Genomic DNA, 23,871 nt, shown 5'->3' on the forward strand with positions numbered 1-23,871 from the left:
TACTACTTTGTTCCAGCAGTCCAAGTCAGAAGCTCAAAGCTACAAAGTGCTTAATCTAATTAAGTCTGCGTTAATGGGCGTAATCAGGATTTTTGTTGGGGGCGTCAGAACCTGAGAATTGTATTTTTATTGATTTAGGGGCACCTGCCACCCCCATGTCTGCGTTTCTCGTCCCAAAATCTTTTTTATTTTTTAAAAAGACAGTGACTAAAGTCAAGCGTTTGTAACTTCACCATTAAAGCAGCTTTTCCTCTTTTGTGGTTGGGCGGTTGACATCTCAGCACAGCATGTTCCCTATTTCGTGGACATTTGGATCGGCCCTACTCTGCTGATAGACCAACGTGGCTCCGGCTGCAATTGTATACCTATTTACCTGTTAGCAAGTGCTATGAAACTCCATGGGGCTCCTTTCCGAAGTCTGCTTGGCGCATCCTAGCCTTCCTCTACCTTGCAGGTGCTGGACAAAACGAGAGGAGAGAGAAGCAGCACCTCGCTTTTAAAAGGAATATGCGGTCCTAAGTTCACAGGGCGGGGGAGAAAAGAAGGGAAAACGAAAGCGGAAGCACCTCCCTGGACGCTCTCCAGCCTAGACTGAGGAAAGGAGGGAGGCCACTCTCGGGGGCCAGGCCTGAGGCGGGGCCTCTAGTCTCAAGACACCCAATCACGGGCTCCGCTCAAAAGAACGCCACGCCTCCGCTACGCCCCTTATTATTTAACAAACGAGCCTTCCCTTTGGCCGTGTCCCCGCTGGGTTTCCGTAGATGAGGAAAGGCTACTCCGCCGACAGTTGACGGGCCGACCGTTGAAAAGCGCTTCGTCAGGTGACAGGCGGTTGGCTTCCTGATGCGCGCGGGCGGAGAGTAGTAGCGCGAGGGAGGGGGCCGAATGGATGAGGCGGCAGCTGAGGAACCGCCGCTGCTGCCGCCGCCTCCGCAGCTGAGCGGCGACAGCGGCAACGTCTCTCAGAGCCACAGCAGCGCCTCCGGCATCGGGGAGGAGGAAGAAGACGCGGCCGAAGGAGATGCCTGCGGAGCGGAGCTGCTGCTGGCCGCGGCCGCGGCGGACTACGCCGGGTACCTGCTGCCCTCACCGCTGGGAGGAGTCGCCCCAACCGGGCAGGTGAGCGCAATAACTCGCCCGCGTCTCCTCAGGAGGGGAAGCCGCCGCTTAACCGCAGCCTCGGAGCGGGGAGGGAGAGTTGGGTCGCGCCGCGGTGCTTACCTCGAAGCAAAGCCCCCCCCCCCAGTTCCCCCCCCCCAATAAATTATGACTACGTCCATCCTCTCACCTCCGATTTTATGCAACGCAGCAGCTGTAGGACTTTAGTTTATGGTCTTACTGGCCTTGGACTTTGTGAGGAGTTTCCTTCTTGGAGGTTAATGGGTATTGCTTCCATTGTTCAACCAAATCCTGTGTCTGTTTACTCAGAAGCAAGCTCCACTTTGCCCTGAGTTTCTTCCAGTCCATGTGTTATCATTATTTCCTAATTTCTATAATGCCCTCATCCGAGAAGCACAAAAAAGACACAACATAGTAGCAAACAAAAACTCCACCCCCATCGCAGACACAAATTAAAAAGGTTATCGTTTAATTAGCCAAAGGCCTGGGAGAAGAGTGTTTCTGGTGCCTAAAGGTGGCACCAGGCGAGCCTCTCTAGGGAGAGAATTCCACATAAGAATGCCCTGTGACGTTTGCATTTTTATTTATTTTTTGCAGATTGAAACCTTAGACAAGAGTCTGGAAGATTTGCTGACAAGGGTAGATGAGTTTGTGGGGATGTTAGACATGGTAAGTCTAAGAACACAATAGATATGGTCAGCCACTGAAATCAAACTACCTTTAGGCATGCTTTCTCACCAACATGAAATTAATAATCTGAATCTAGCTTGTTTTAACATGTAGCATTCCAGTTTTTGTGGCATCCCAACATTACCCGCAGGCATGTGCAGATTTGCTCAGATCAACCCAAAAAAAATATGAAATAGCCTTAACCAATTGTTCTGAGCCAAATAGTTTTGTTTAGATTATGATTGTTCTTTATATGAGCACTTAGACACAAATTCTTTACTTGTAGTGGCCTGTGGGTTTAAATAACATTTTATTCATTTAGATGATGTTTGAGATCTCAAGTAATCTTAATGCTGTTTAGAATTTTTCTTGTCTGCTATTTTTCTAGATTCGAAGTGATTCCTCTCAAGTAGTAAGTGAAAGTGTGCCTCATATTCATGCAAAGGCAATGGAAATGAAGCAACTGTATAGAAAGATTGACAAACTGGAGGTATGTGTTTCTAGTGTCAGTATCACAGCCCTTTTTTACAGGACTACTTGGAAATAACCTTTGGGCTATTTTCTTTTTGATCCTGTAACATAAATATATTCACCCAATCCAAACAATTGAGCTCCAAAATTTGTGTAGAACTTCCCAGCTGGAAAGAAGTTTCCATGTCTACTCCTTTTCCTGTGTGCAGATGATCTTGTAGATTGGGCACATGGCCCCTCGCTGTTCTTAAAACTTAGTTTAAACTGTCACTTTTTTAAAAAAAAATCCTTGCTCCTGTAAATTTCAAATAAAAGAGGAGGAATGTGGCTTTGTAGCGTAAATCAGTGTATCCAGGCACACTAGGGGAAGAGCTTGCTATGCTGTCTTGGCATATACAGTGGTATCTCAGTTTTCAAACGTAATCAATTCCGGAAGACCGTTAAGAGCTCCAGAACGTTTGAAAATGGTAAACTCAATATGGAAGCCTCAAAATGGAAAACTCAATACGGAAGCCACGTGACATGTTTGACTTCCAAGGCACGTTCGAAAACCGAAGCATTTACTTCCAGGTTTGCTGCGTTTGAAAACTGAAATGTTTGTCAACGGAGACGTTCGAAAATCAAGATATCACAGTATAATCAGTCATCTTACATTGTAAAAATTATGACTCGCTCTTCAGATTTCAAAGGAGTTTAGAAGTTCAACATATAAGAAATCTTGGGATTCTTCATTTCTGTTCTGTTTCCCACCACCCAAAAAACCCTACTGTGCTTCCAATACTTTTTGAAATTATGTAGTTAGAACTCTTGACATAGGTAAGAACACTGATTCTCAAGGTTCTATTTTTTAAAAAACAACATGGATTATTCAACCATTGTGTAACATGTGTTAAACAGATGTTTTCCCACAATCTAATGCAGTTAAATGTGCTTTAAAATGCATTGATTTTCATGTACTAAGTCTAAGCTGGAATTTGGAATGTGGCTGTAGATCAGATGCCAATGGTTTCTGACATTTGTACAGAAAATTTGGTTTTTTATATGACCAGTAGAACTATTTGAGCAAAGAAATGTCCCTTTAATATTCTCCCATATTGCACCTGTTCATTGCTATTGATCTGTTGTTGTCTTTCAGGCCTTTGTAAAAATGGTTGGAAATAGTGTGTCAGGGATGGAAGAACAGATCACAAAGGCAGAATCAGACCTTGGAACGTTCCCAAATACTTTCAAAAAATTTCTACACACAATCAATGTGCCATCTTTCCTTAATGTAAGTTTTGTTCCTCAACTATGGAAATGCTTGCTATAATAATGTATTTGATATCAAATATCATAAGCTTTTGTTATGTTCAGATGTCAACTTACTAGATTAGTTTGTAAGCCCAGGAGAACAACTTTGGCAAATCTCCCCACTGTTGAGATGATTATGATGATGATTCATTAAGTAGAGGTGTGGTTGGTTGATCCTGACAGTCAACATATGGATGTGTGGATTTAGATACATAAAAGGGAATGAAACATAATGCAATCTAGATAACTTTCTTGGAGTGTTATATCCCTCACAGACATTTGCTTACAGCGTGCTTCTTCCCTTCAAGGGTTGCGGCCCACCCCCCACCCCACCCCTGCATTTATCTGAGATGGGAAATGGTTTGGGGGGGGGGACACAGGAGATTTGGAACATGCTATATGTGCCATGATTGCAAAATACTGTTTTATTAAATGTAACCCCTAAGTACTCAATTGTTAACAAAGGTATGCCCACAGTGGCCAACCTACCCCACCAACCAACAGAAAGATTCATACATGATTCACCTTGCTATCTCATATAAGTCCTCCACAGGTGAATAGAAGTTACTTGCTTCCATGAGAAATGAATGACAGTCAGCTCCATTCTTTCTCAGTTCCTTTTTGGATCTTGCCTGTTGTTTTTCCGGGCACGGTGACTCATAAATCTTTTGCCTTACAAGTTGCTATAAATTACAAGTGGGGAAGAGTACTGTTGCATTTGGAACCTGCTTGTGGGCTTCTAATCTAGTTTGGCCACTGTGGGAACAGAATACTACTAGCAGGGCTCCTTTTAAGCTACCACTAAAATTGTGGGAAATTCATGATTTATTTCTGTTTGTTCTGTTGTGAGCAAGTATTTTAACATACAGGTTTTAATTCCAGAAAACATCTTCCTCAAGGCAGAATCAAACAGTTTATGAACCTCCTGATCTCTTCAAGACAGAAGACTACTTTCCTTCCCTTGGTGAAGCACAGTATATGTGATTTAGCTTGACAATGACATTATTGACAAGAGAGTCTTATCTAAGTGAGTTCAGTGCTGATCTTAGGTAGTTGCAATTCTTTGGAAATTATGTCCTGCTGCTTCCCATGTGTCCCAGGCCCTCTTCAAACATATTTCAGCTTAGTTTTGTATAGAATATACTGTTTTTCCAGTCTTCCAACAAGGTGAACTATACACTCATGTTTGGCAGCTAACCTTCTAAGTAACCCACTTTGAAGGCAGGGAGAGGGAGATGGGGTTGGGTGGAGGCAAGCACACTCTCATGCCATATAGACATAAGCAGTCCTTCCCCCTCCCTGATTTTATGTGTAGGAAAGAGGGTAAGTGTGTGCAGAATGGGCTTCCTTATGATCAGCTACCTACCAAACACCTTTTTTACCTTTCCAGGCTAGAGAGTGTCAGGGAAGGCAAGTGGGGAAGTAACACGTAAGTTAATACCTTCTTTTCTTACACCTGCCCCCTAAGGATGCCATAAACACACACCTGCCTTTTTTACTTGTCAACATTGAAAGGCTAGGTAGAAGCAGGTATACTTTTCTATGTGTTCCTTAGATCTACAGCCCCTTCTTTGGGCCCAAAATGAATTGTGGGGAAATGGAAGTGGCCAAGCAATAGAACTCATTTTTGTCTTCCTCTGCCCAGGAGTAGACTGGCATATGGGCAACCAGTTGCCATACTCTAGTAATATTTTGTTGGCTATTCTCATTTCAGAAATTGGAATAAAAAAATGTATAAATACCCATCTGCAGTTAAGAGATTAAGAGGGGAGAAAACAGGAAATGTATGCTTTTGCATCTCACATTTTTTATTTCTGCTGCTAGTATTAACCCACATACCACAAGGATATTTAAAAAAAAAATATTCTGTGGTACTTTTAAGTGCAATAAGGACCAAAACTATACATTCATGCCCTTTTAATGAATGTATCTGGATTCAGTTCAATGTATTGGGTGGAAATGCACTGTTTAAACAAGGAGAGGCAAAAGCTGCAGTCAAGTCAAACAGCTATAGGTGCTGCCTACTGCAATTCTGGGGAACTGTTGTTGACAAAGCCCTTTTTGATGAATACCTTAAAACATTTGTATATAAAATGCCAAAAGCAGTGGCCAAAGCTCTTATAACTTAAAATCTAATTAAAGTTTAAATAAGATTCCTTAGCGTATGACGTTTTTATTTTTAAACTATAAATATGTAAGGTTGCACTCATAAGCCCACTTGTTTGGGATTATGGCCAATGAATTCATCAAGATCATACTCTCTAATATAGTGTTATGGCATGCCATCCCCCCACCCCAATGGCAGCCTGTTAACTCTCAAAATTTAAACTGTGTGCACTGGTTAAAAAAGACTGGCAACCCCTCATCTATATAAGTCAACTCTCACATTGTTACAGAAACTAGGATGTATTTTTATTAAAAGAGGATTATGGAATTTGGACTTTTCCTCTAGCAGTGAAACTATTTTCAATGCTGCTATATTGAGAAACCTAGCCAAAGGCTTTTGCAAGCACAAATACTTTCTGCACCCTCTTGATAATCAATTCTTCACTACTGTACAGGGGATACTGGTGGGGAGATAGAATGTGGTTCTTTTCGGGATAGTAGTTCTTAATTATGTATTATAATCTCACCCAAACATGAGATGACTAACATAACTCTACAGAATCAAAGGGTGCACAGAATGTATTCAGCAGAATGCAGTGGCAAACAAAGCTTTTTCTTAATTCTCTTTCAGTCTGAGTGGGCTGCTACACGATTAAATGGAACCATGTTTCATGTAAAAGACTACCTGTCAGGAAAGAGGATCCAACCTAAGTGTCTCACTAATATACACAGCCTGCATAGGCAATGCCCCTCACCAGTGCATATCCAAACACCCAACACACCTGTGGCCTGAAGTAGTGCTGCCAGGGAGTTTTACAGCTCAAGCCTGCCTACAGGGTCTAAGACACAGTATACAGGAAACAAAGAGTTCTCAAAGGGCTGCTTGCTTGAATGCTGCTTCATTACGTCACTTTAAAAACTTCTATACACATCTAAAATTGAAAACTTGGGTTTATTTGAAGTCAACGGATCAATAGCTCTAACATGTAACAGACCAGGCTCTCTCCTACTGTAAGGAGCAGCTCAAGCTTTATGTGCTCTTCTCACTCCTTCATAATCCTTGGCGTCTAGAAAAATTAAGAGGAGCTGTTCACGAAAGCACCGCTAATGCACCTCTATTCACTTCCATTCTTGGCAGATCATACATGCGCTGTAGTGAGAGCCAAGCATAATAATTAGCACTGTCATATAATGTATCCTGCAACTTAAAATAAGCTCACATATTAACTTTGGCCAAGTTGAAATTCAGCCTAGTTGGTCGGCACTGAACACAGATATTTGCACTTCAGTCAGTTTTGATTTATAGGTCGTCATTTCCCAAACCAAAGTTGATTTTTCCTTAACGTCTGCAGTGATTTTTGTTTTGTACTTACTGCCAGCATCTGGGTTTCAGGTAAAAGCAGGTTGCTTTTGCCACTACTTTTACCTCCTAGTTTTTTTCCCACAAAATGGCAGAGGGAGGCACTATTCCACATTCTCTGGGCATTCTCACATGAATGGATGAAGGTCAAAGTTAAAACAGTAGAAGAAGTAGTAATCACCACTACTTCAGCTCACCCCTGAATCCATTTCTTTCACCAAGTTCTGGCATATACATAAGAATCAATGCTGAAACAAAAGTAAATAATCTACCTGTGCCTACAGGACCCCCATTGCAGAATTTATTTATTTTTTGCACTGGCATTATTCACTGTCAGACGAGATTGTATTAAAGAATAGAACCAAACCAAAAAGCCCTCTGAACAATTTTCTGACATTTATAGAAACTGAACAGCCTATAATGCAACTGCTTAAATTGCACAGTTATTTACATGCAGTTTCACCTTAACAAAAATTCTCTTGCCATAAAAGACACGTTAGTAACTAGAAAACAATGTCAAGTCAGCACACCAAATATATCATTTTCTTTTCTTGATGCTAAAGTAATAAGGTGTCCTAGTCAAGCTGAACAGAATGTTAAATGTTGGTGGTTAAAACAATAGTATTCTGTAGAGATATCAGAACATACATTGCTGAAAAGAAAGAGACAAGAGAAGCAATAAAACCTGCCCCTGTTCTCAGGCCTATTTGTTTTTAAAGAGTACTCTGCATGTTCAATCTCTTGCCTAACTTTAGACAAGGTTGTCATCTGGGTGATGCAGGAAATAATTCAGCTACTGTAATGATAAGCAAGAGCTTTCAATAAACATTGATTCAAATGCAGTGAGAAACTTGAATAAACTCAGGGCCTGCACTAGGCTAGTGTTGCTGAAGTCTTTGATCCCTTGCCCCAAACAAAAGTGGCTTGGGATTATTTGCTAACATAGAGCAGAGCAGCCAGTGAAAAGCCTTCATAAAGTGTACATAGCCAAGTGCTGCCTGGAACAGTATGCTATGTCATCAGAGCTCCCAGCAAGCAATAGAGCCATATGAAAAGATCCCTAGGTTGTCATTATAGCTCAATATCAAATGGACAGCTCCTCTCTCTTATTTATTCCAAAATGCAAATCAAAGATTATTTAACCAAAGTTTTAACATCAGGGGAGAGAAGTTGCCAATTTTTATGTAAGCCTTCATAGTTTCTTATTGTAAAACAAATAGTTTAGAAAACAGTGCTTGCAAATCCTTGGCTTACATGTTTCATAACTAAAGACAGCAACTGCTACTTTTCAATTAATCAAAGTTTCTGCATTTGTTATAGCTGTCACTGGTAAATCGGTTGTTAATTTGGAGAGCAATCTGAAGATTAGGTTACAAGTTAACCATATTAATTTTAAAGACAGGGGAGGTGCTTTTTTAAATTATGGCCCTCCTAATAGTTTTATTATTTTATCAAACATATACACTTTTAGAAACAATTTGTACTTTTAAAAAAAAAGCCAGGAAAATTGTTACACAATTGTATAAAAACCATAGGCAGAGAAAACTACCCCATGAACAGCAAAAAAGAACAAAACAAAAACCCAGAGCCTCAGGTATACTATACTGTACCCTACTGCCACAAAGAACACACAGCCCAAATGAAAGAGGCACTGCGTACTAATCTTTTAATAATCACAAGAAACTAAATCAGTGAGACAATTCAAAGAATCATCGAGTTGGAAGGACGCCGAGGGTCGAGTCCAACCCCCTGCAATGCAGGAATCTGAACTAAAGCATCCATATCAGATGCCTGAATATGCAATCTTGATTGCCTTATGAGAGTTTTTTTTAAAAAAAAAATTACACATCTTCTGATTCACATTTTAAATTCAAACTGTGCTTCACATTTTTAAGTTCAGACATATTGAATCCCAAAAGCACAGAAGGCTTAAGCTTTTTTATTGCCCTAAGGCAGGTATGTCTCTTTCTCCCAAAGAATGATGCAATGTCAACTTTCCAAGCACACAGACTGGATGACAGTAACTCTAACTCCTTTTTAGAGGGATACGGCTTCTTGTGAAAATAATCTATAAGAAACAGTTTCTGAACTTCATTTGAGCACTGTTGGAATGGCTTTGGATTTAATGCTAAAATGTGAAGATTCTCAACGGAGGGCTGGCCCTTAGTTTCAGACTTATGATCAGTCTTTTGTCTCTTGGAAGGCACAAAAGTCATTTCCTTAGCTGGAACTTGGGCTGTGCCACTGTCTATAATCAGGAATGGCTGGTCATCATTCATTTGGTCCTCTGCAACAGAATAAAGGTGATCAGATAGTTTCCTCTTTGTTGAGAGAGAAGGATCATCATGATTTTCACCATTCACAAGTGCCAGATCTTTCTTCTCGTCGAGTTCAAGCTCCATCTTCACAGCTGGGGTGCTGTCTTTGGGAGCGCTCCGGCAGCGAAGCAGATGCACAGCAATAGCAGTCAGAGTCATGTTGCCAGTATATACACCACAGCAGTGGATACATTTGAAAGCTGGGGTCTTTAAAATGGTGTGCACAGTTGGCATGATATGGTGCCTGTCCTTCAAATGGAACTCGTAGGCTTCTAGGCTAGTGAAAACACCGTAACAAAAAGGGCAAGTTGATACTTTCTTATTGCCATTATTCATATCAGCAGTCTCATGTTGCAGCTTCATGTACAGAGGAATAAGTGTCCTTGAATTTACCCCAGCAAGTAATGCTAGGTATACTTCTTTTTCACAAAGTTCTTCTTTTACAGTTATGTTGAAGTCAAAGTGAGGAAACACCAGGTCACCTTCCGAATCACTCTCAAGTTGAAAACCTTTGTCATCATAATCTGCATGTAGTTTCTTCTTCCCCTTATGTACAGTTTTAGTATGATCCACAAGGCATTTTAGGTCGTGAAAAGTACTGGTGCAAAACAGGCAAGCTAATCCATGTATGAAAATATGTTCTATAAGCTCTGCCTGAGAGAGAAAACATTTACAAGAAAAACACCTGACTGTCTTATCTTTTAGCCATCTCAGAAAAGGTGCACAGGCTGCAACTTTGTCTGTATCAAGCTTGCCCGTCTTCCCTGAACTGCATTTGTGAGCCACTTGCATGTGCACCTGATAGACGTTTGATGGGAAAAGCTCACTGCAAACAGGGCAAGTCTTCCACTGCTTGGCCTGTTTAAGGGCTAGGCTCATTGCAGAGGCAGAGACAGAAGTCTTGGCAAGGGTATTCGTGGAAGAAGTTACTACTTCAGAGGAAGGCACAGTAGCTGGAGCCTGAGACTGCTGAGTAACTGTACTAGATGGCATCAGCTGAACAGGCATCTGAGGAGGTGGAGCTGTTGTCACCCCTCCACCCGCTGGCACAGGCAAAGCTACTGAAACGGGGGCAAGGGTATACGTAGGTATCCCATTAACTTGTCTGCCAGTTGGAATTAACTGTCGAAGGATAGGTCCCGCAGTCAGTAAAGTAGCATTCTGAGAAACTCCAGGTCTGACAGACGGGTTTACAGGAAGTACTCCTGGTGCAACAGGCTGATTGAACTGGAGAATCCCAGGTCCAACTGACTGGTTTACAGGAAGAACTCCAGGTGCAACAGGATGATTAAACTGAAGAACCCCTGGTGGGATCGCCTGGGTGACTGGAAGGACCCCAGGACCACTGGGCTGGTTCAAGCTACCAACAGGTCGGTTTACAGCAAGGACGCCAGGTGAAGAAGGCCTGTTTACAGGAACAGAGCTAGCCGCAATGGGTCTGTTCAGAGAACCAGCAGGCTGAGTTACAGGGAGAGACCCCGGCAAAACTGGACTGCCAACGGCCCTAACAGATTGATTAGCAGGAAGCAGGGTAGGCCGGACAGGGCGAGTGAATGAAAGGACTCCTGGAGGAACAGTTCGACTTATGCTCCCAGGAGGCTGGTTTAGGCAGAGAATGTCAGGTCTCACTGGCTGCTTCACAGGAAGTCGATGAGAAACAAAGACTGGATGAGGAACTGCAGGCCGAAGAGTCACATTGTTCGGACCTGCTTGGCTAGGCAGTAGTGTATGACATGACTGGGCAACTGAAGCTGACGATGATGGATGTGTCAGGCTACTGGAGGCACTTGGTCCAACTGTGTTTGGGACTGCTTTTGTTGGCACCACATTCTGATTCTGATTCATTGATGGAAGTGAAAGTTGGATACATGTAGGAGAAGGTGAACCCACTGAAGCAGTGGTAGGTATCAGCGATGGTGTGGCTCCAACTGTGGAAGGCTTGGGTGCAATACTGACGATATGCTGTGACTTTGCTTGTCCTGATTTTTTAGGCTGCACTGAAATTATAGGTCTCAATATATTCTCCAGGTCTTTGTGTACTTCAGATGTCAGGACATGGTATATTAAAGAATCCCGACTGTTTGCAAAAGCATTGCACTTTTTACAGTAGTGATCAGTAAAATTCTCTTCACTTTCATCAGGCCTCTCCTCAAAGTATGTGCTTATTAGGCTTTGGAAATGGGTTACCAATACATGTTTCTTCGTATTATAGTATAATGTGTCTGTAAACTGACATTTCTGGCATATGAAGTTTACTGCATCACTCCGGAATTGTCTCATGCCACCACTCACATTATAGTTTTGAATTTTTTTCTTAGAGTGAAATATACGAAGGTGTTTCCCCACTACTTTGGAATGAGAAGCAAATGCACATTCTGGGCAAGGAACAACTAATTCTTGGTCAACTTCATCTTCATGGTAACGATTCAAGTGGTTTTTGAAAGAAGAAAGAAATTTTGATGAGAATTTGCAGAGGCTACAGCAGTACGGATTTGTTCTGTATCTCTGAAAAACAAGAAAAAGGGGCAGTTACTTCAACTGGCATCTACAAAAGGCATATTTATGTTGATTGCCCAATAAAAATACCAAAGTCCTGAAAGCCACTATACTAATTTCAGTCAACATAAAAGTTTCTTCAGGCGATCAAAACTTTCCACATCTGAGAGCATTAACAAAAGGCCAACATCTTATGCATTTATATGAACACAACTTTCTCATCACTAATATGCTTGCATAACAACACAAACTGTATGCAGAACAAGCAAAATGATGTAGATGTTTTATGTTGCTGTGCTGGCAACATAACCCCATCCCATAGCCCCATTCAAAAACTGGGTGAAAATTTGGATTCTAGCCAACACAGAAAACAATGTGGGAAAGCTACTGCTTGGTGATCAGTTAGTCACCAGGAAACAATAATACAGTTTCTTTACTCTTTGAGATCATCATTTTCAAGACCATCATTTTCTTTTCATCTTCTAATCAGTCATTATAATAGCATCCTAAAAAAATAAATAATACACCAAGTTCCATGTGAACTTAAGAAAAGCATGCACACCTCTTGCTATATTGCAATCAGCTTCTAAGATCGATAGCCATCTAAGAAACAGTTTGCATTGCACAGTTGATCCCATGCTGTATCACAAAGGCTAAAATAAATCCACTAGGTATTTACAAACCAGTGGCCTCAAACAGCATTCTGAAAACTGTAATGAATAAACATACCCTTCTTCTGGTCACAGACTCCCAAAGAGACACATCACTCCACGAAGTGTTGCAGAAATATTTTTCTCCTGGGTCAAAACTTTTCAGGGTCTACGAAAAAACAAAGATTTCTAAAACAGCATGCAACTAAAAGAAAACCCTATTTTATACAATTCTAAGTCAATAAGATTATGTTGGATATAAACTGCAGGCTGTATCCAATGCTTCTGCTCCATTCACTCACAACACCTCCCTTGCACAACAGGACTCCCCCCTGCCCTGCAGTCCCAAAACACCAGCAAAAACTGCTCCAGAGAGTTGGGGGACCCTCTGAAGCAGATTTTAGGGGCTAGTGAGTAGAGGCGGCACAAGCACAGCTCTACTCACACAATACTGGATACAACCTCAAAATTAAAATTGCAATTTGAAAAATATATATGCTATGTCGCCTTTTTCCAATAATGGATTTCAAAGTGTGGTAAAGTTGGTGAGCTTATCAGATCTTAAGGCTTCCCCACACTACTTGCTTCTGTGTGGGTAATCTACAGATGACACTGAGCGTGGAAGGTATTAACCCAAGCTATAGAGTCTCACAGCTAGAGTTTTCTTTGCAGCTTGTCTCCCCTGCCTTTCCAACTTTGTTCAGATTTCAAGTTTAATCTATTTCAAGTGTAGTTTATGCAATTTGAAAGTTTTAAATATTTGCAATTAATTGGGCTAGACTTTTAAAATGCACAATTTCTGGTGTATCTGAACAAGCTTTGCTTGTCAAGAAACTATAGTCATATCTCTGAAGTTAAAGTTCTGTGTGTTTGATGTAATGAAGTGCCCTGATGGAATGTGTGTTTGTGACTGACCTTGATTTCATGTTTTAAAAAAAAAAAAACTTAAAAATGTCAGGAAAAAGCAGCAATGCAAAATCCAGCTGCAGGTGGCTGGAAAGCAAAACAGGATGTTGTTGTCTGGAACTGTACTGGTGGGGAAAAGGGGCAGTCTATTCTTTGTACTGAGCACCGGATGTTAGCTCAGAGTGTCATCTGACCTGTACTGGAAGTACAGGGTGGAGTTGTGACTCTACTGCCGGAGTCTGGAGAGTACAGACACGTTTTCTCTGTACTGCTGAATGACAGGAATAAAGACATGTAAATAGGACTCCTGTCTGTCTTTCTTCCCCTCCCTGGGGGAGTGCAGGGAGGGAGAAGGAGGAGGGTGTGTTCTCCTCACTTTTGAGGAGGATCGCCGATTTACGACCTTGCCTGCCGGGAGACGCAGACGGGAAGGTCAACAAGGATCCCAGCCGAATGCCTGGAGTGAGGCCAGTTACCTCTGACTGCGGCTGGAATCCTGACAAAAAACCCCTATGCATAATCTTTAATAAACCAGTGAGCTTCAAAGGCAACCTAGCCAGATGGATGGGGTATAAATAATAGTAATATGAAAATGAACAACAACTTGGGGGAACTTCAATTTTTCCTAAAAGAGCAAACAATATTTTGCTCATCTGCTTGGCGCAAACTTTTAAGACTATCAACTTCTGTAAACAAAAAAACAGGATATAGTGACAAATCATGGCAACAATGCATGGAAGGGTAGGTTTTCACTTCATAGTAATGAACTAGCCAGTAACTAGGGGTGGAGCAACAGCAATATGTGCGTGATACCACAACAAAGCCAGGCACAGCTATCTGAATTGCTATACACATTTACAATGTGGCCCCGTTAGCTACATGTTAACTTAGTCATCTGTATTCACACTGTGTGTATGTTGTTTCCAGACTCTACAACATCGCTACCAGCTTCTGCTGCTTTTACACAGCAAAAAATACAATTCTATTCTTGCTTTACTTTCCCCTCAGTCTTTCCAAAATTCAGAAAACCATTAAAATATTATTTATCATGCACAACAAATAGTCAAAGCAAAACAATGACTAATACTCCTGCACAAATTCACCAGAAACTCATGCCAACCTCCTGTTAAGGGGTTAGTTTTATTAGTGAGGAAAGAGCTTTCTCATTGCTGAGATGCACCTGGCTAAATCTGGTGACTTCCCTATTAGTGTTACTGGGTAGATTGAACTTTGTGTATGAAAGAGCTCAGATTACAGCACTGGTCATGGGTCGTTGGTTGTGGTCATTATCAGGAAGGAGTGGATCCTTGTGTAATTGTGGAGTTACCTGAACACTTTGAGAAGAGGTTGTCTGAGAAGACTTGGAGAATTGCCAGACTTCGGGACCAGAGGATTTTAAGTTGTTGCAGGAATAACTGCAAGTTGGCTTGTGTGTGGACTTTGTTAAGCAAGGACTTTAAAGTACAGAAACCCCTCTGGTACCAGAAGGAGAGAAGCCTACATGTAACCTGTATATAGTGTGTAAATATGTAGTGTGTGTTTTGTGTGTGCCAAGTAAAACAACTGGTTCATAGCATGCACACCGATAGCAAAATATATAGGTGTTGAAGATAAACATACACTCCAACAGCTCCCCAGCAGCCACCAAGACAAAATTATCTGAGCAACTAGTCCTTTATCCAGAAGGAAGCCTAGTCAAATCTCTGCTACCAGTTCCACAAAGACACACTTCCTCTTTCCCATTCTTTTCTCACAATAAAGGAGGAAGCAGGAATGCCCAGTCGTTTTAACTGATGTGCATTCCCACTCCAAGTGAGAGTAGGTTGACTGTATTTGAAGTAATCCTGTTTTTAAAATCTTATGTTTTGAGCTTCACAGCCTCAGATTAATGTAACCAATGCCAATTTGCTTGAATCTGTAAGCTAAACAAAGATCTCTCATTCCATTCATATTTTCATGTGACCTATCATAGTTGGTCTTTTTTCTAGCTTTACAGGTGTTGAAGGAGTTGTGTATTCTGTAAATACTGTTTCTTGACAAGCGAAACTAGTATATTAGTACTTCCTACTTCTGTGCAAGGGACGCGGGTGGCGCTGTGGGCTAAAGCCTCAGCGCCTAGGGCTTGCCGATCGAAAGGTCGGCGGTTCGAATCCCCGCGGCGGGGTGCGCTCCCGCTGCTCGGTCCCAGCGCCTGCCAACCTAGCAGTTTGAAAGCACCTCCGGGTGCAAGTAGATAAATAGGTACCGCTTACCAGCGGGAAGGTAAACGGCGTTCCGTGTGCTGCGCTGGCTCGCCAGATGCAGCTTGTCACGCTGGCCACGTGACCCGGAAGTGTCTCCGGACAGCGCTGGCCCCCGGCCAATAGATGTGAGATGGGCGCACAAACCCCAGAGTCTGTCAAGACTGGCCCGTTCGGGCAGGGGTACCTTTACCTTACTTCTGTGCAAACCAAAGCTTTCACTTACTTCTATGTTTATTTTAAGAAAAATAGACACATGAAATATATCAAGTCATGTTTCATAGGATGTAATCTAAGAGTCATTCTAAATGAAACACGAAAAAATGTATTAAATAAATAAATAACTGAAGAGTTCCAATCTGCAAACCTGTCTCTTAAAAAAGAGTCAATATGCATGCTACAAGTAAATCCCCAAATTGAATCTTATAAAAAGACAGTTGAAGACCTATGATCACTCACACAGTGACTTACAGAGGATATCATGATGTTTTACTCATGGACAATTGTACTGGAACTGGTTTTCCACTCCTCTTTTTCAAGCAATATTTCCACACTTATAAGACTCATGAGCTCACTTAAGAAGAATGACAATAGAGAACTATAAGGGTCTTACCTGAAGTAACTCCTGGCAGCTGTCGAGCCCAATATCCTTTAGAATACCCTTTACTTTCTTCCGAGCCTTCCTTATATTATCAAGATTTTGCACAGGAATTTGAAGCATGTTGAATTTTGCCTAGAAAACAAGGTGACACAACATATATACATCATTTTGTTAAATATAATATTTCAAATTATGCTTATGCAATTAGAAAATTCAAATTAATCTCACTTTCATTACTGAGTATTTTAACAAATGAGTATATCTGTAGATTTTACACTTTCTGTGGCAGACAACAAATAATACATATGCAGCTATATTTATCACAGGAAGGTTGCAATTCCTGTACACACTTCCCTGGGAGTAAGTGCCACTGAACACAATAAAAATACAGTAGCACTACCTGTACGCGGGATGGATTTTACTAGTCAGTAAGGCTTGATTTAAATCTTTTTTTACAGAAAGACTCATTTTTGCTGGTATAATCTTAATATTTACAACCAGATGAAGGTTTCATTTTTGGAATAATAAATTTTCAGAGTAGTTTTTACAGATATCCAAAATTACTGATTTGGTTTATACTAACAGAAAAACAAAGACAGGTTATGAAATTATTGTTTATATTTGGACAGCTTTTCTGCTGTACTTTATTGGAAGGAGATAAAAATATTTCCTTAATAACAATTTAAACAATTTATTTAACTAAAACAATAACATTATTGTATATGTATCCATGTTTGTTAACTGATGTGGTTAAACGATTTTTTTTAACAAAAAACCAGACTGATGATGAAAAACTTAAAACAAATCCTGATTTCCTGATGAATAGCCTTTAAACTATAATGTAACTTAAACAGCAAACTATCTTTAGAAAGCTTTTTCCTCCAAAAGCATTTTATTTTAAAAATCCGATTTAAATCAAAGAAATCTGATTTAAATAAAAAGTCCGATTTAAATAATAAAAAATCCCTGTTTTTTTTTTAAAAAAATCATTGATTTTTATCCACCCTGCCTGTACATGGATGCTACTGCTCAAGTTCTTTATTGCTGAAGAGGTGCAATTCTTCTGTTCAAACATTAGTAAGAGAAGCCAAAGATAAAATTGCAAGTGGAGACCACCACAAAACTTCAGTATTTTCCTTCCAGCATCTATTTGTCTGAAGAAGTTGCTCAAAGTACTAAGTTACTGAAATGTAAGTAGTAATCTGTATTAAGAGTTTAGAAGCCAAACTCAAGGTGTGAATTTCAGATACACACTTCTTTAGTTTGATTGCTATACACTGCCAAGTGATATGTCACAATACTAGCTGACAAAAATAGCTACATCTTTCAAGATATATGATGTGCATGCTACGCAATACCACCACCAAACAATCCATAGGGCAAACACAGTTACAGCCAGAAAGCCATACTACCTCACTACCAACTGTGTTCCCTAATAGGTATATACAATCTTCCAAGCCAACTGCTACTTGCAAGAGCAAAATCATACCAGGTCCTCAGTGGGGACCACCCCCCCATTCACCCCTAGCTTTGAAAACATACTATGGTAAGTATCACATGCACTTCCAAGTTTCTACCTATTCAAGAGATATGTTAAGAGATGTTAAGATTTTGGGGGATACCTAGTAATATGATCCCAAGATGCAGAACATTCAAAATGCTATGACAAGGTCATTCGTCTGTTTATAAGAGTACAGTGGAACCTTGGTTCTCAAACTTAATCCGTTCCAGAAGTCCATTCGACTCCCAAAACCCTTCAAAAACCAAGGTGTGGCTTCCAATTAGCTGCAGGAGCTTCCTGCACTCAAGTGGAAGCCGTGTCGGACATTTGGCTTACGAAAAACGTTCAAAAACCGGAACACTTATTTCCGGGTTTTCAGTGTTCGGGAGCCAAATTGAACGAGTACCAAGGTGTTCGAAAACCAAGGTACGACTGTGTACCAGAATGTAATTACCTGATGCAAAACTGAAAGCAACAGAAACTGCTATACCTCCGAGACTGTAAGCACGGGCTGAGACACTTTTCAGTTGGCAAGTAAAAAATAATACCATCAATTGACTACAATAAAATATTCCATGAAGAATGTTCTTTTGTATGTGGTGACTTCTAAAAACTGATAAGGGTGTCATTTGAAAGCTTGGTATTAAGAGGTTTTTTTATATGGATGTTTCAAGCACTTCTTTTTCCAAAGAACAGAGATTGTTCAAGGATGCATTTGTAGTAGCTGCATTAAATATTCCAACCAGAATGACATCTAGTGTCTAACCATCTTCTCTAACTCAATGTGATGGGCATGGTAACTTACTTCCTGTATAATAAAGCCAGCCTATGATTCTTCTCCCATAACTGCTTGCCTTTAACCTTGTAACTTCCAATTTATTGTACACAAATAAGATATAACCACCTTGTATTGAATTACTCATCATGGGTGACCAGGAATTCCATGCAGGCACATTCATGGAACTTCATCCAGGTGAGGGAACAGGCTGGTGGAGGGGTACAAATCACTGTGTGCCTCTTCTGTCAGCTCATACGTCTTCTATGCTAGGAAACAAAGTACCTTCCTCCTAGGCTAGCATGGAAATGCAAGAGGATCAGAGAAATTGCTCTGTCCATGCTCCATCAGCACACTCAGCTTCCACAACATCTGTGGTGTGAAGGAAGCAAAGTCCCTTCCTTCCTGACCAGTACAGCAATGAAGCTAAAATATCCACAGTCCAATGAGGAACCCATGAATTGCTCCAATTCTTTTTAAAAAGCCATTGCCACATCTTAATTTTAAAAACTTACATCCTATGCTTCCATCGCAGTCACAACAGTGTGGCAGTGAATTCTGTAAGATGTTGCCTTAATTATTTACTGTTCTACCCTCAGCCTAGTACCAATCAATTTCATCAGGTGACTCCAAGTTCAATTTTCCCCACCATTTCTAATTTTATAAGCTATCAATGTTCAGGTTTTTCATATTTTTGTTCAGTGCCAGCCACAAGTTATTCATTATTCAGCTAACACATTTTTTGCAAAGGCCATATCGCGGCATAACCAGAGGATGAAATGCACATACAAACAGAAGACTGCAATGCTAAATAGCCAGTGTGGTAGGATTCCAGCAGGTGGAAGAAGCAGGCAAAGTTTCCAGTGCAACTGGATGCAACCAAAGCTTTCAAAACATATCCAGCACCATGCATATACTTCTTACCTTTCCATCCCCTGAGCATGCTGTGGCTACTTAGAACTGTTGTCTAAGAGAACAACACATTGCACTGGTACGCAAGTAACTGCCATGCATAAGCTTGTTAACTGTGCTATGCACAGCTGCTTACTTAGCCAGTGTGGTGCAGTGGTTAAGAGTGGTAGACTCCTAATCTGGTGAACCGCTCCTCCACATGCAGCTGCTGGGTGACCTTGGGCCAGTCACACTTCTCCGAAGTCTCTCAGCCCCACTCACCTCACAGAGTGTTTGTTGTGGGGGAGGAAGGGAAAGGAGAAAGCTGCTTTGAGACTCCTTCGGGTAGTGATAAAGCGGGATATCAAATCCAAACTCTTCTTAGCAGTATCAGAAGTATCAGACTGGAGCTGACAAAAGTCAAAGCAAGGAACTTTCCCACAGTGCAGCCCACCACATACATGCCTGCTCTCCATCTTGAACCATGTGCCAGGCTCCTCTTGAACTCTGTTCCTGGGATACATGCTTGCTGCCTGAGCTTTCATAGGTAAGGAGACAAAAGTGTCTATGTTTGGCCTGGGAGCACTGAGATGGAAGGTAAGCTGCGCCTACTGGAACAAAGAACTTTCTCCTTCTTTGTTTCTCTTGTCTGCATTTATTTGGAAAGCGTGTGAGACAAAGTCATGAGACAAAGATCTCACCTTCTTCTGACTCAGGGTCTTGCCTCTGATGTAGCCCTCTAAAACTGTGGACCCCTGAGCACATAGAGGGGAAAGCCCACCATAAATCTACATCTTCAGCTGCTTCAGGATCAGATCTCTATAGAGCTTGTATGCAAGACCTGGACTGGAGCTGCTCCTGACCCTAGTGAACTGGAAAACGTAATTCCTGGACTGGACTGCTCCACTTTATACATGATACATAATTTGGTTTGCTCACCACTTTCTCATGTGAGAATAATGTTTTGCATAACAACATAGTCAACATGAGACAGAAAATATTCCAGTGCTTTATTTTTCCATGAAAAATGTTCTGCTTCATAGGCTCAATGGTAACAGTTACCCCTTAAAATATGTTAGGCAAGCAAAGTTTTTAACCATTGTTTACTATATATATATATATAAAATAAATAAGCATACTAAATTAGAACTCTCTAGTAAATCAGAAAAGAAATTCCATGGAAACTAAAAATATTCCAATACAAATTCCACTATGTTAATTAGCCTAATTTGCATTGGAAGAAATTCCATTCCAAAACTTTCCAGAAAATTTACATCACTGAATGTTAAGGGCCAAAGAGCTGACAGAGATAAATGACATAAGTTTGAGCAGCAGTGGAGTTACAAGACCAAGACCAAAACCAAAAGAACCATAAGGAAATTTTACATTTACATCAGTGCACAGGAGAGAACTTCACTTCACTCAAAGCCTTCCCTTGGCTACAATTCCAATTGCTGAAACGATAATCTGTCATAGAACATGAATGGTGTTTTGACTCTTAAGCAGCAAAATTCCAGCCATGGCAGATCTCTCCTGCTCTTCCTTGTTTCAAGATCATGATCTGAAGAACAATTCTGTGCACAACTACATTTGAAAGCCTCTCCAGTTTGATCTTAAAATGTGAAGATGCATTAAACATTTTTTTAAAAACTAATATAAGGCAATCAAGATTGTATATTCAAGCCATCTGTCATGGATGCTTTAGCTAAGATTTCTGCATTGCAGGGGGTTGGACCATATGACCCACAGTCTTTCCAACTCTACAATTCTATCATTAACCTGCCATCATTCAGCATGTCTACTCTGGACTAAACACTCAGGCCAAGACAGCCATGACAACACTGCTGACTAGGAGAGGCAACAAACACACTAAGTTTTCTTTAAAAGGCTACATTGATACACCTGCCTGCAGAAATACCAAGTTTCCACATAGAATTTATGAGCTCCTGAAGCGTTTACTACATCAGCTGAAGAGAAGGGCAGAGGCTGGAGAAATAACTTTTGAGTTGAATGGTGTCCTTTTCCCATCCTCAGCACCCCCCTGGGAAATTCACCAAACCTACTGCACCTGGAGCCAGGTGTGGTAATAGGTAAAGGTAAAGGGAACCCTGACCATTAGGTCCAGTCGTGGCCGACTCTGGGGTTGCGGCGCTCATCTCGCTTTACTGACCGAGGGAGCCGGCGTACAGCTTCCGGGTCATGTGGCCAGCATGACTAAGCCGCTTCTGGCGAAACAGAGCAGTGCAAGGAAACGCCATTTACCTTCCTGCCGGAGCAGTACCTATTTATCTACTTGCATTTTGACGTGCTTTCGAACTGCTAGGCTGGCAGGAGCCCACCTTGATACCTGCCAATAAATGCAAGCCCTGCCCAAGAGACAATAAAGAAGCTGCAGGAGAAAGGGCAGAGGCTGGAGAAGGAACTGTGAATGGAGGGGTGGCTTATTTGTATCAGCAATTATTTTTTAACTGTATTTCTGTAAACTGTTAATTGCATTAATGCAATTATTTGTTAAATGTATTTCTGTATTATTTATTGTTCGTTGCTGTTTCAGTTTACAGTATTTCATTTGAGAGATTTTTTTAATATATTAAGCTGCATATAAATGGAGTAAAGAAAAAAAATAGTGCTTTTTGTAAGAAGATAAAGAGGACAAAATCACTGAAACAAAATGTGTCTGAGCTGCAAAGTGTTACCTCTCTCATTTTCCTTCTCACTTGTATGTGAGCACAGGACTTCTTCCCTCTTCTCTTGTACTGTCTCCTCTGCACCTTTGGTTATCCTGTCTTTCCTGATGATCTCCCTTTCTTAATCTAACTGTGGGCCAGGAACACATTTGCAAGGGAGTCAAGTTCAAGCCTTTACAAGCCTAAAATGTCAGATTTCTCCAGCTGCCGTATGGTTAGCCACTATGACCAAAGAGAGGCATGCACTTCTAAGGTCATACAGACACATGACTTTGTGAAAAAGGTTCTGGATTCCAGTTCTCAGTGGAATATGAGTTATCTCACAGCCTCTTCCATTTGTGCATGGAAATACAGATCACTTGCTGGAAACAGACCAATCACACATACAGTACCACAGTGACTATTAAATGCAAGATCCTAAAATGTGCAACGCTATCAACCGACCCTCAAGTGTTGGGACCAGAAAAGTACCACACTAGCCAGCCACCACTCTATAAACAGCCTCGACAGCTTGCTCCAGTCCATCTCTGTAACTCAAACCCCGTTAATGCACTTCCTAAAAAAATCACAACCTTAAGCAACCGGTTTAGTATTCAAAAATTATTTTTTTATTTTTAAAAATGGGCCTAGCTTTGGCCACCCCCCAACGAAGCAGTCGAGAGTTTACAGGCTTCCTGAAATCATTGATGTTTCACATGAAGGAGAACGGCAGAGCTGGTGCTGTTAAACGCATAATAATAATGCTGCAAACACGAATGCCTCACAACATTCCATCCTCCCTAGCCGCCGACGAACCCCCGGACTTTATTAGAGCTGGTGGCAGCGCGGGGGACAGGCGAGCAGGTTGAGGGAAGAAGCCCTTTCTTCCCTTCGCGGCTTCCCCCCCCCCCCCGCCTCCGCTCCCGCGGAAGGGAAGGCGGGCTTCCCCACGAGGCTGGGGTTGCCCTCTGGCTGTGGCTTGGCTGGCAGTGCACCGAGGCGGCTCCTGCCAAGGCGGCCTGAGGAGGGCGGAGGCCGCCCTGGGCACCAGAGAGCCGCAATGTTGCACCTACCTGTCCGGGCGGCAGGGGGAGCCCGCTGCCTGCCCGCCGGTTCTTGCGCTCGCGCCTCCCTGAGGCGCTTGGACGCGTTGCAGCCTCCGGCGCCGCCTCCTCCGCCTCCTTCCGCGGCCGCTTGCTTGGTCGGCCGGCAGCTCGGTCACTCCTTCCGCGGCCGCCCCGCCCTGCCCCGCCTCCCGGTCTCGACCTGCAGCCCGCGCTCAGTGGCCCAGCAGGACGGGCAGCGGCGGCAGCAGCAGTACCAGGAGCAGCCGCAGCATCCTCGCCCGACCGCTCGCCCTGCAGCCGTACAGCGTCGGACCGGGCGCCCCGCTCAGCCCCAGAGCCCGCGCTCCCATCCACCCACCTCCGGCTGCTACTCCTCCCTCCTTCCCAAGCCAGAAAGAGAAAATGGCGCTCGATTTGTCCAAGGAAGTGACGTCGGCCCCATTTGCATGTCAGTCGGTGGACCAATAGGGAGGCGCGTGGTCCAGGGCTCCCATTGGTTCCCTCCATCAGCACCAACTCTCCAGGAAGGATGGTTGGGATTCTTGGGAGCGCTCTGGGAGTGCTATAGAGGTGTACCCCACCCTTAAACTACTCACCTGTGCCCTCCACTTCCCTTCCCTTGCTCTGGCACAACTCCTGGAACAACTCCGAAGTGGAAACTCCCGCGTGATTTCGTGCTATGACGTCATTTTCAAGGGGGCGTGGTGCTGTGATGTCATATCATGTGATGCCACCACGTGGCCAT

General features: G+C 42.2%; 2 protein-coding genes across 6 annotated transcripts; one reads left to right on the forward strand and one right to left on the reverse strand.

Annotated features, from left to right (window-relative positions):
* The first annotated feature begins 776 nt into the window (after positions 1 to 776).
* Positions 777 to 5,702, forward strand: BLOC1S4 (biogenesis of lysosomal organelles complex 1 subunit 4). The gene is made up of 5 exons (XM_081205843.1): positions 777 to 1,119; positions 1,717 to 1,788; positions 2,177 to 2,278; positions 3,395 to 3,529; positions 4,432 to 5,702. The coding sequence occupies exons 1-5, from the start codon at positions 886 to 888 to the stop codon at positions 4,531 to 4,533; spliced, it is 645 nt and encodes a 214-aa protein (XP_081061969.1). The 5' UTR covers positions 777 to 885; the 3' UTR covers positions 4,534 to 5,702.
* On the reverse strand, positions 5,405 to 23,669 carry ADNP2 (ADNP homeobox 2). Of its 5 annotated transcripts, XM_081205795.1 has the most exons (5): positions 23,133 to 23,229; positions 19,551 to 19,675; positions 16,239 to 16,358; positions 12,559 to 12,648; positions 5,405 to 11,838 (listed from the first exon to the last, which is right to left on the reverse strand). In XM_081205795.1, exons 3-5 carry the CDS (start codon positions 16,344 to 16,346, stop codon positions 8,857 to 8,859), a joined length of 3,180 nt encoding a protein of 1,059 aa, XP_081061921.1. In that variant the 5' UTR covers positions 16,347 to 16,358; positions 19,551 to 19,675; positions 23,133 to 23,229; the 3' UTR covers positions 5,405 to 8,856. The 5 variants fall into 5 exon arrangements, with proteins under 5 accessions (XP_081061921.1, XP_081061922.1, XP_081061924.1 ...); XM_081205796.1 differs by lacking the exons at positions 19,551 to 19,675; positions 23,133 to 23,229 and adding an exon at positions 23,485 to 23,669; XM_081205798.1 differs by lacking the exon at positions 19,551 to 19,675 and having other exon boundaries at positions 23,133 to 23,464.
* Between the last annotated feature and the right edge of the window lie 202 nt (positions 23,670 to 23,871).

This window comes from Podarcis bocagei (genome assembly GCF_964188305.1).
Source record: "Podarcis bocagei genome assembly, chromosome: 8".
Taxonomy (NCBI): domain Eukaryota; kingdom Metazoa; phylum Chordata; class Lepidosauria; order Squamata; family Lacertidae; genus Podarcis; species Podarcis bocagei.

Excerpts from the sequence above, each read along its gene's own strand:
- BLOC1S4 (XM_081205843.1), top strand. The coding sequence starts at position 886 with ATGGATGAGGCGGCAGCTGAGGAACCGCCGCTGCTGCCGCCGCCTCCG. Across the intron at positions 1,120-1,716 it reads GAGTCGCCCCAACCGGGCAG|ATTGAAACCTTAGACAAGAG; the intron begins GTGAGCGCAATA and ends TATTTTTTGCAG. Across the intron at positions 3,530-4,431 it reads ATGTGCCATCTTTCCTTAAT|AAAACATCTTCCTCAAGGCA; the intron begins GTAAGTTTTGTT and ends TTTTAATTCCAG.
- ADNP2 (XM_081205796.1), bottom strand. The coding sequence starts at position 16,346 with ATGCTTCAAATTCCTGTGCAAAATCTTGATAATATAAGGAAGGCTCGG. Across the intron at positions 12,649-16,238 it reads GCTGCCAGGAGTTACTTCAG|ACCCTGAAAAGTTTTGACCC; the intron begins GTAAGACCCTTA and ends GTTTTTTCGTAG. Across the intron at positions 11,839-12,558 it reads AGTCTGTGACCAGAAGAAGG|AGATACAGAACAAATCCGTA; the intron begins GTATGTTTATTC and ends CTTGTTTTTCAG.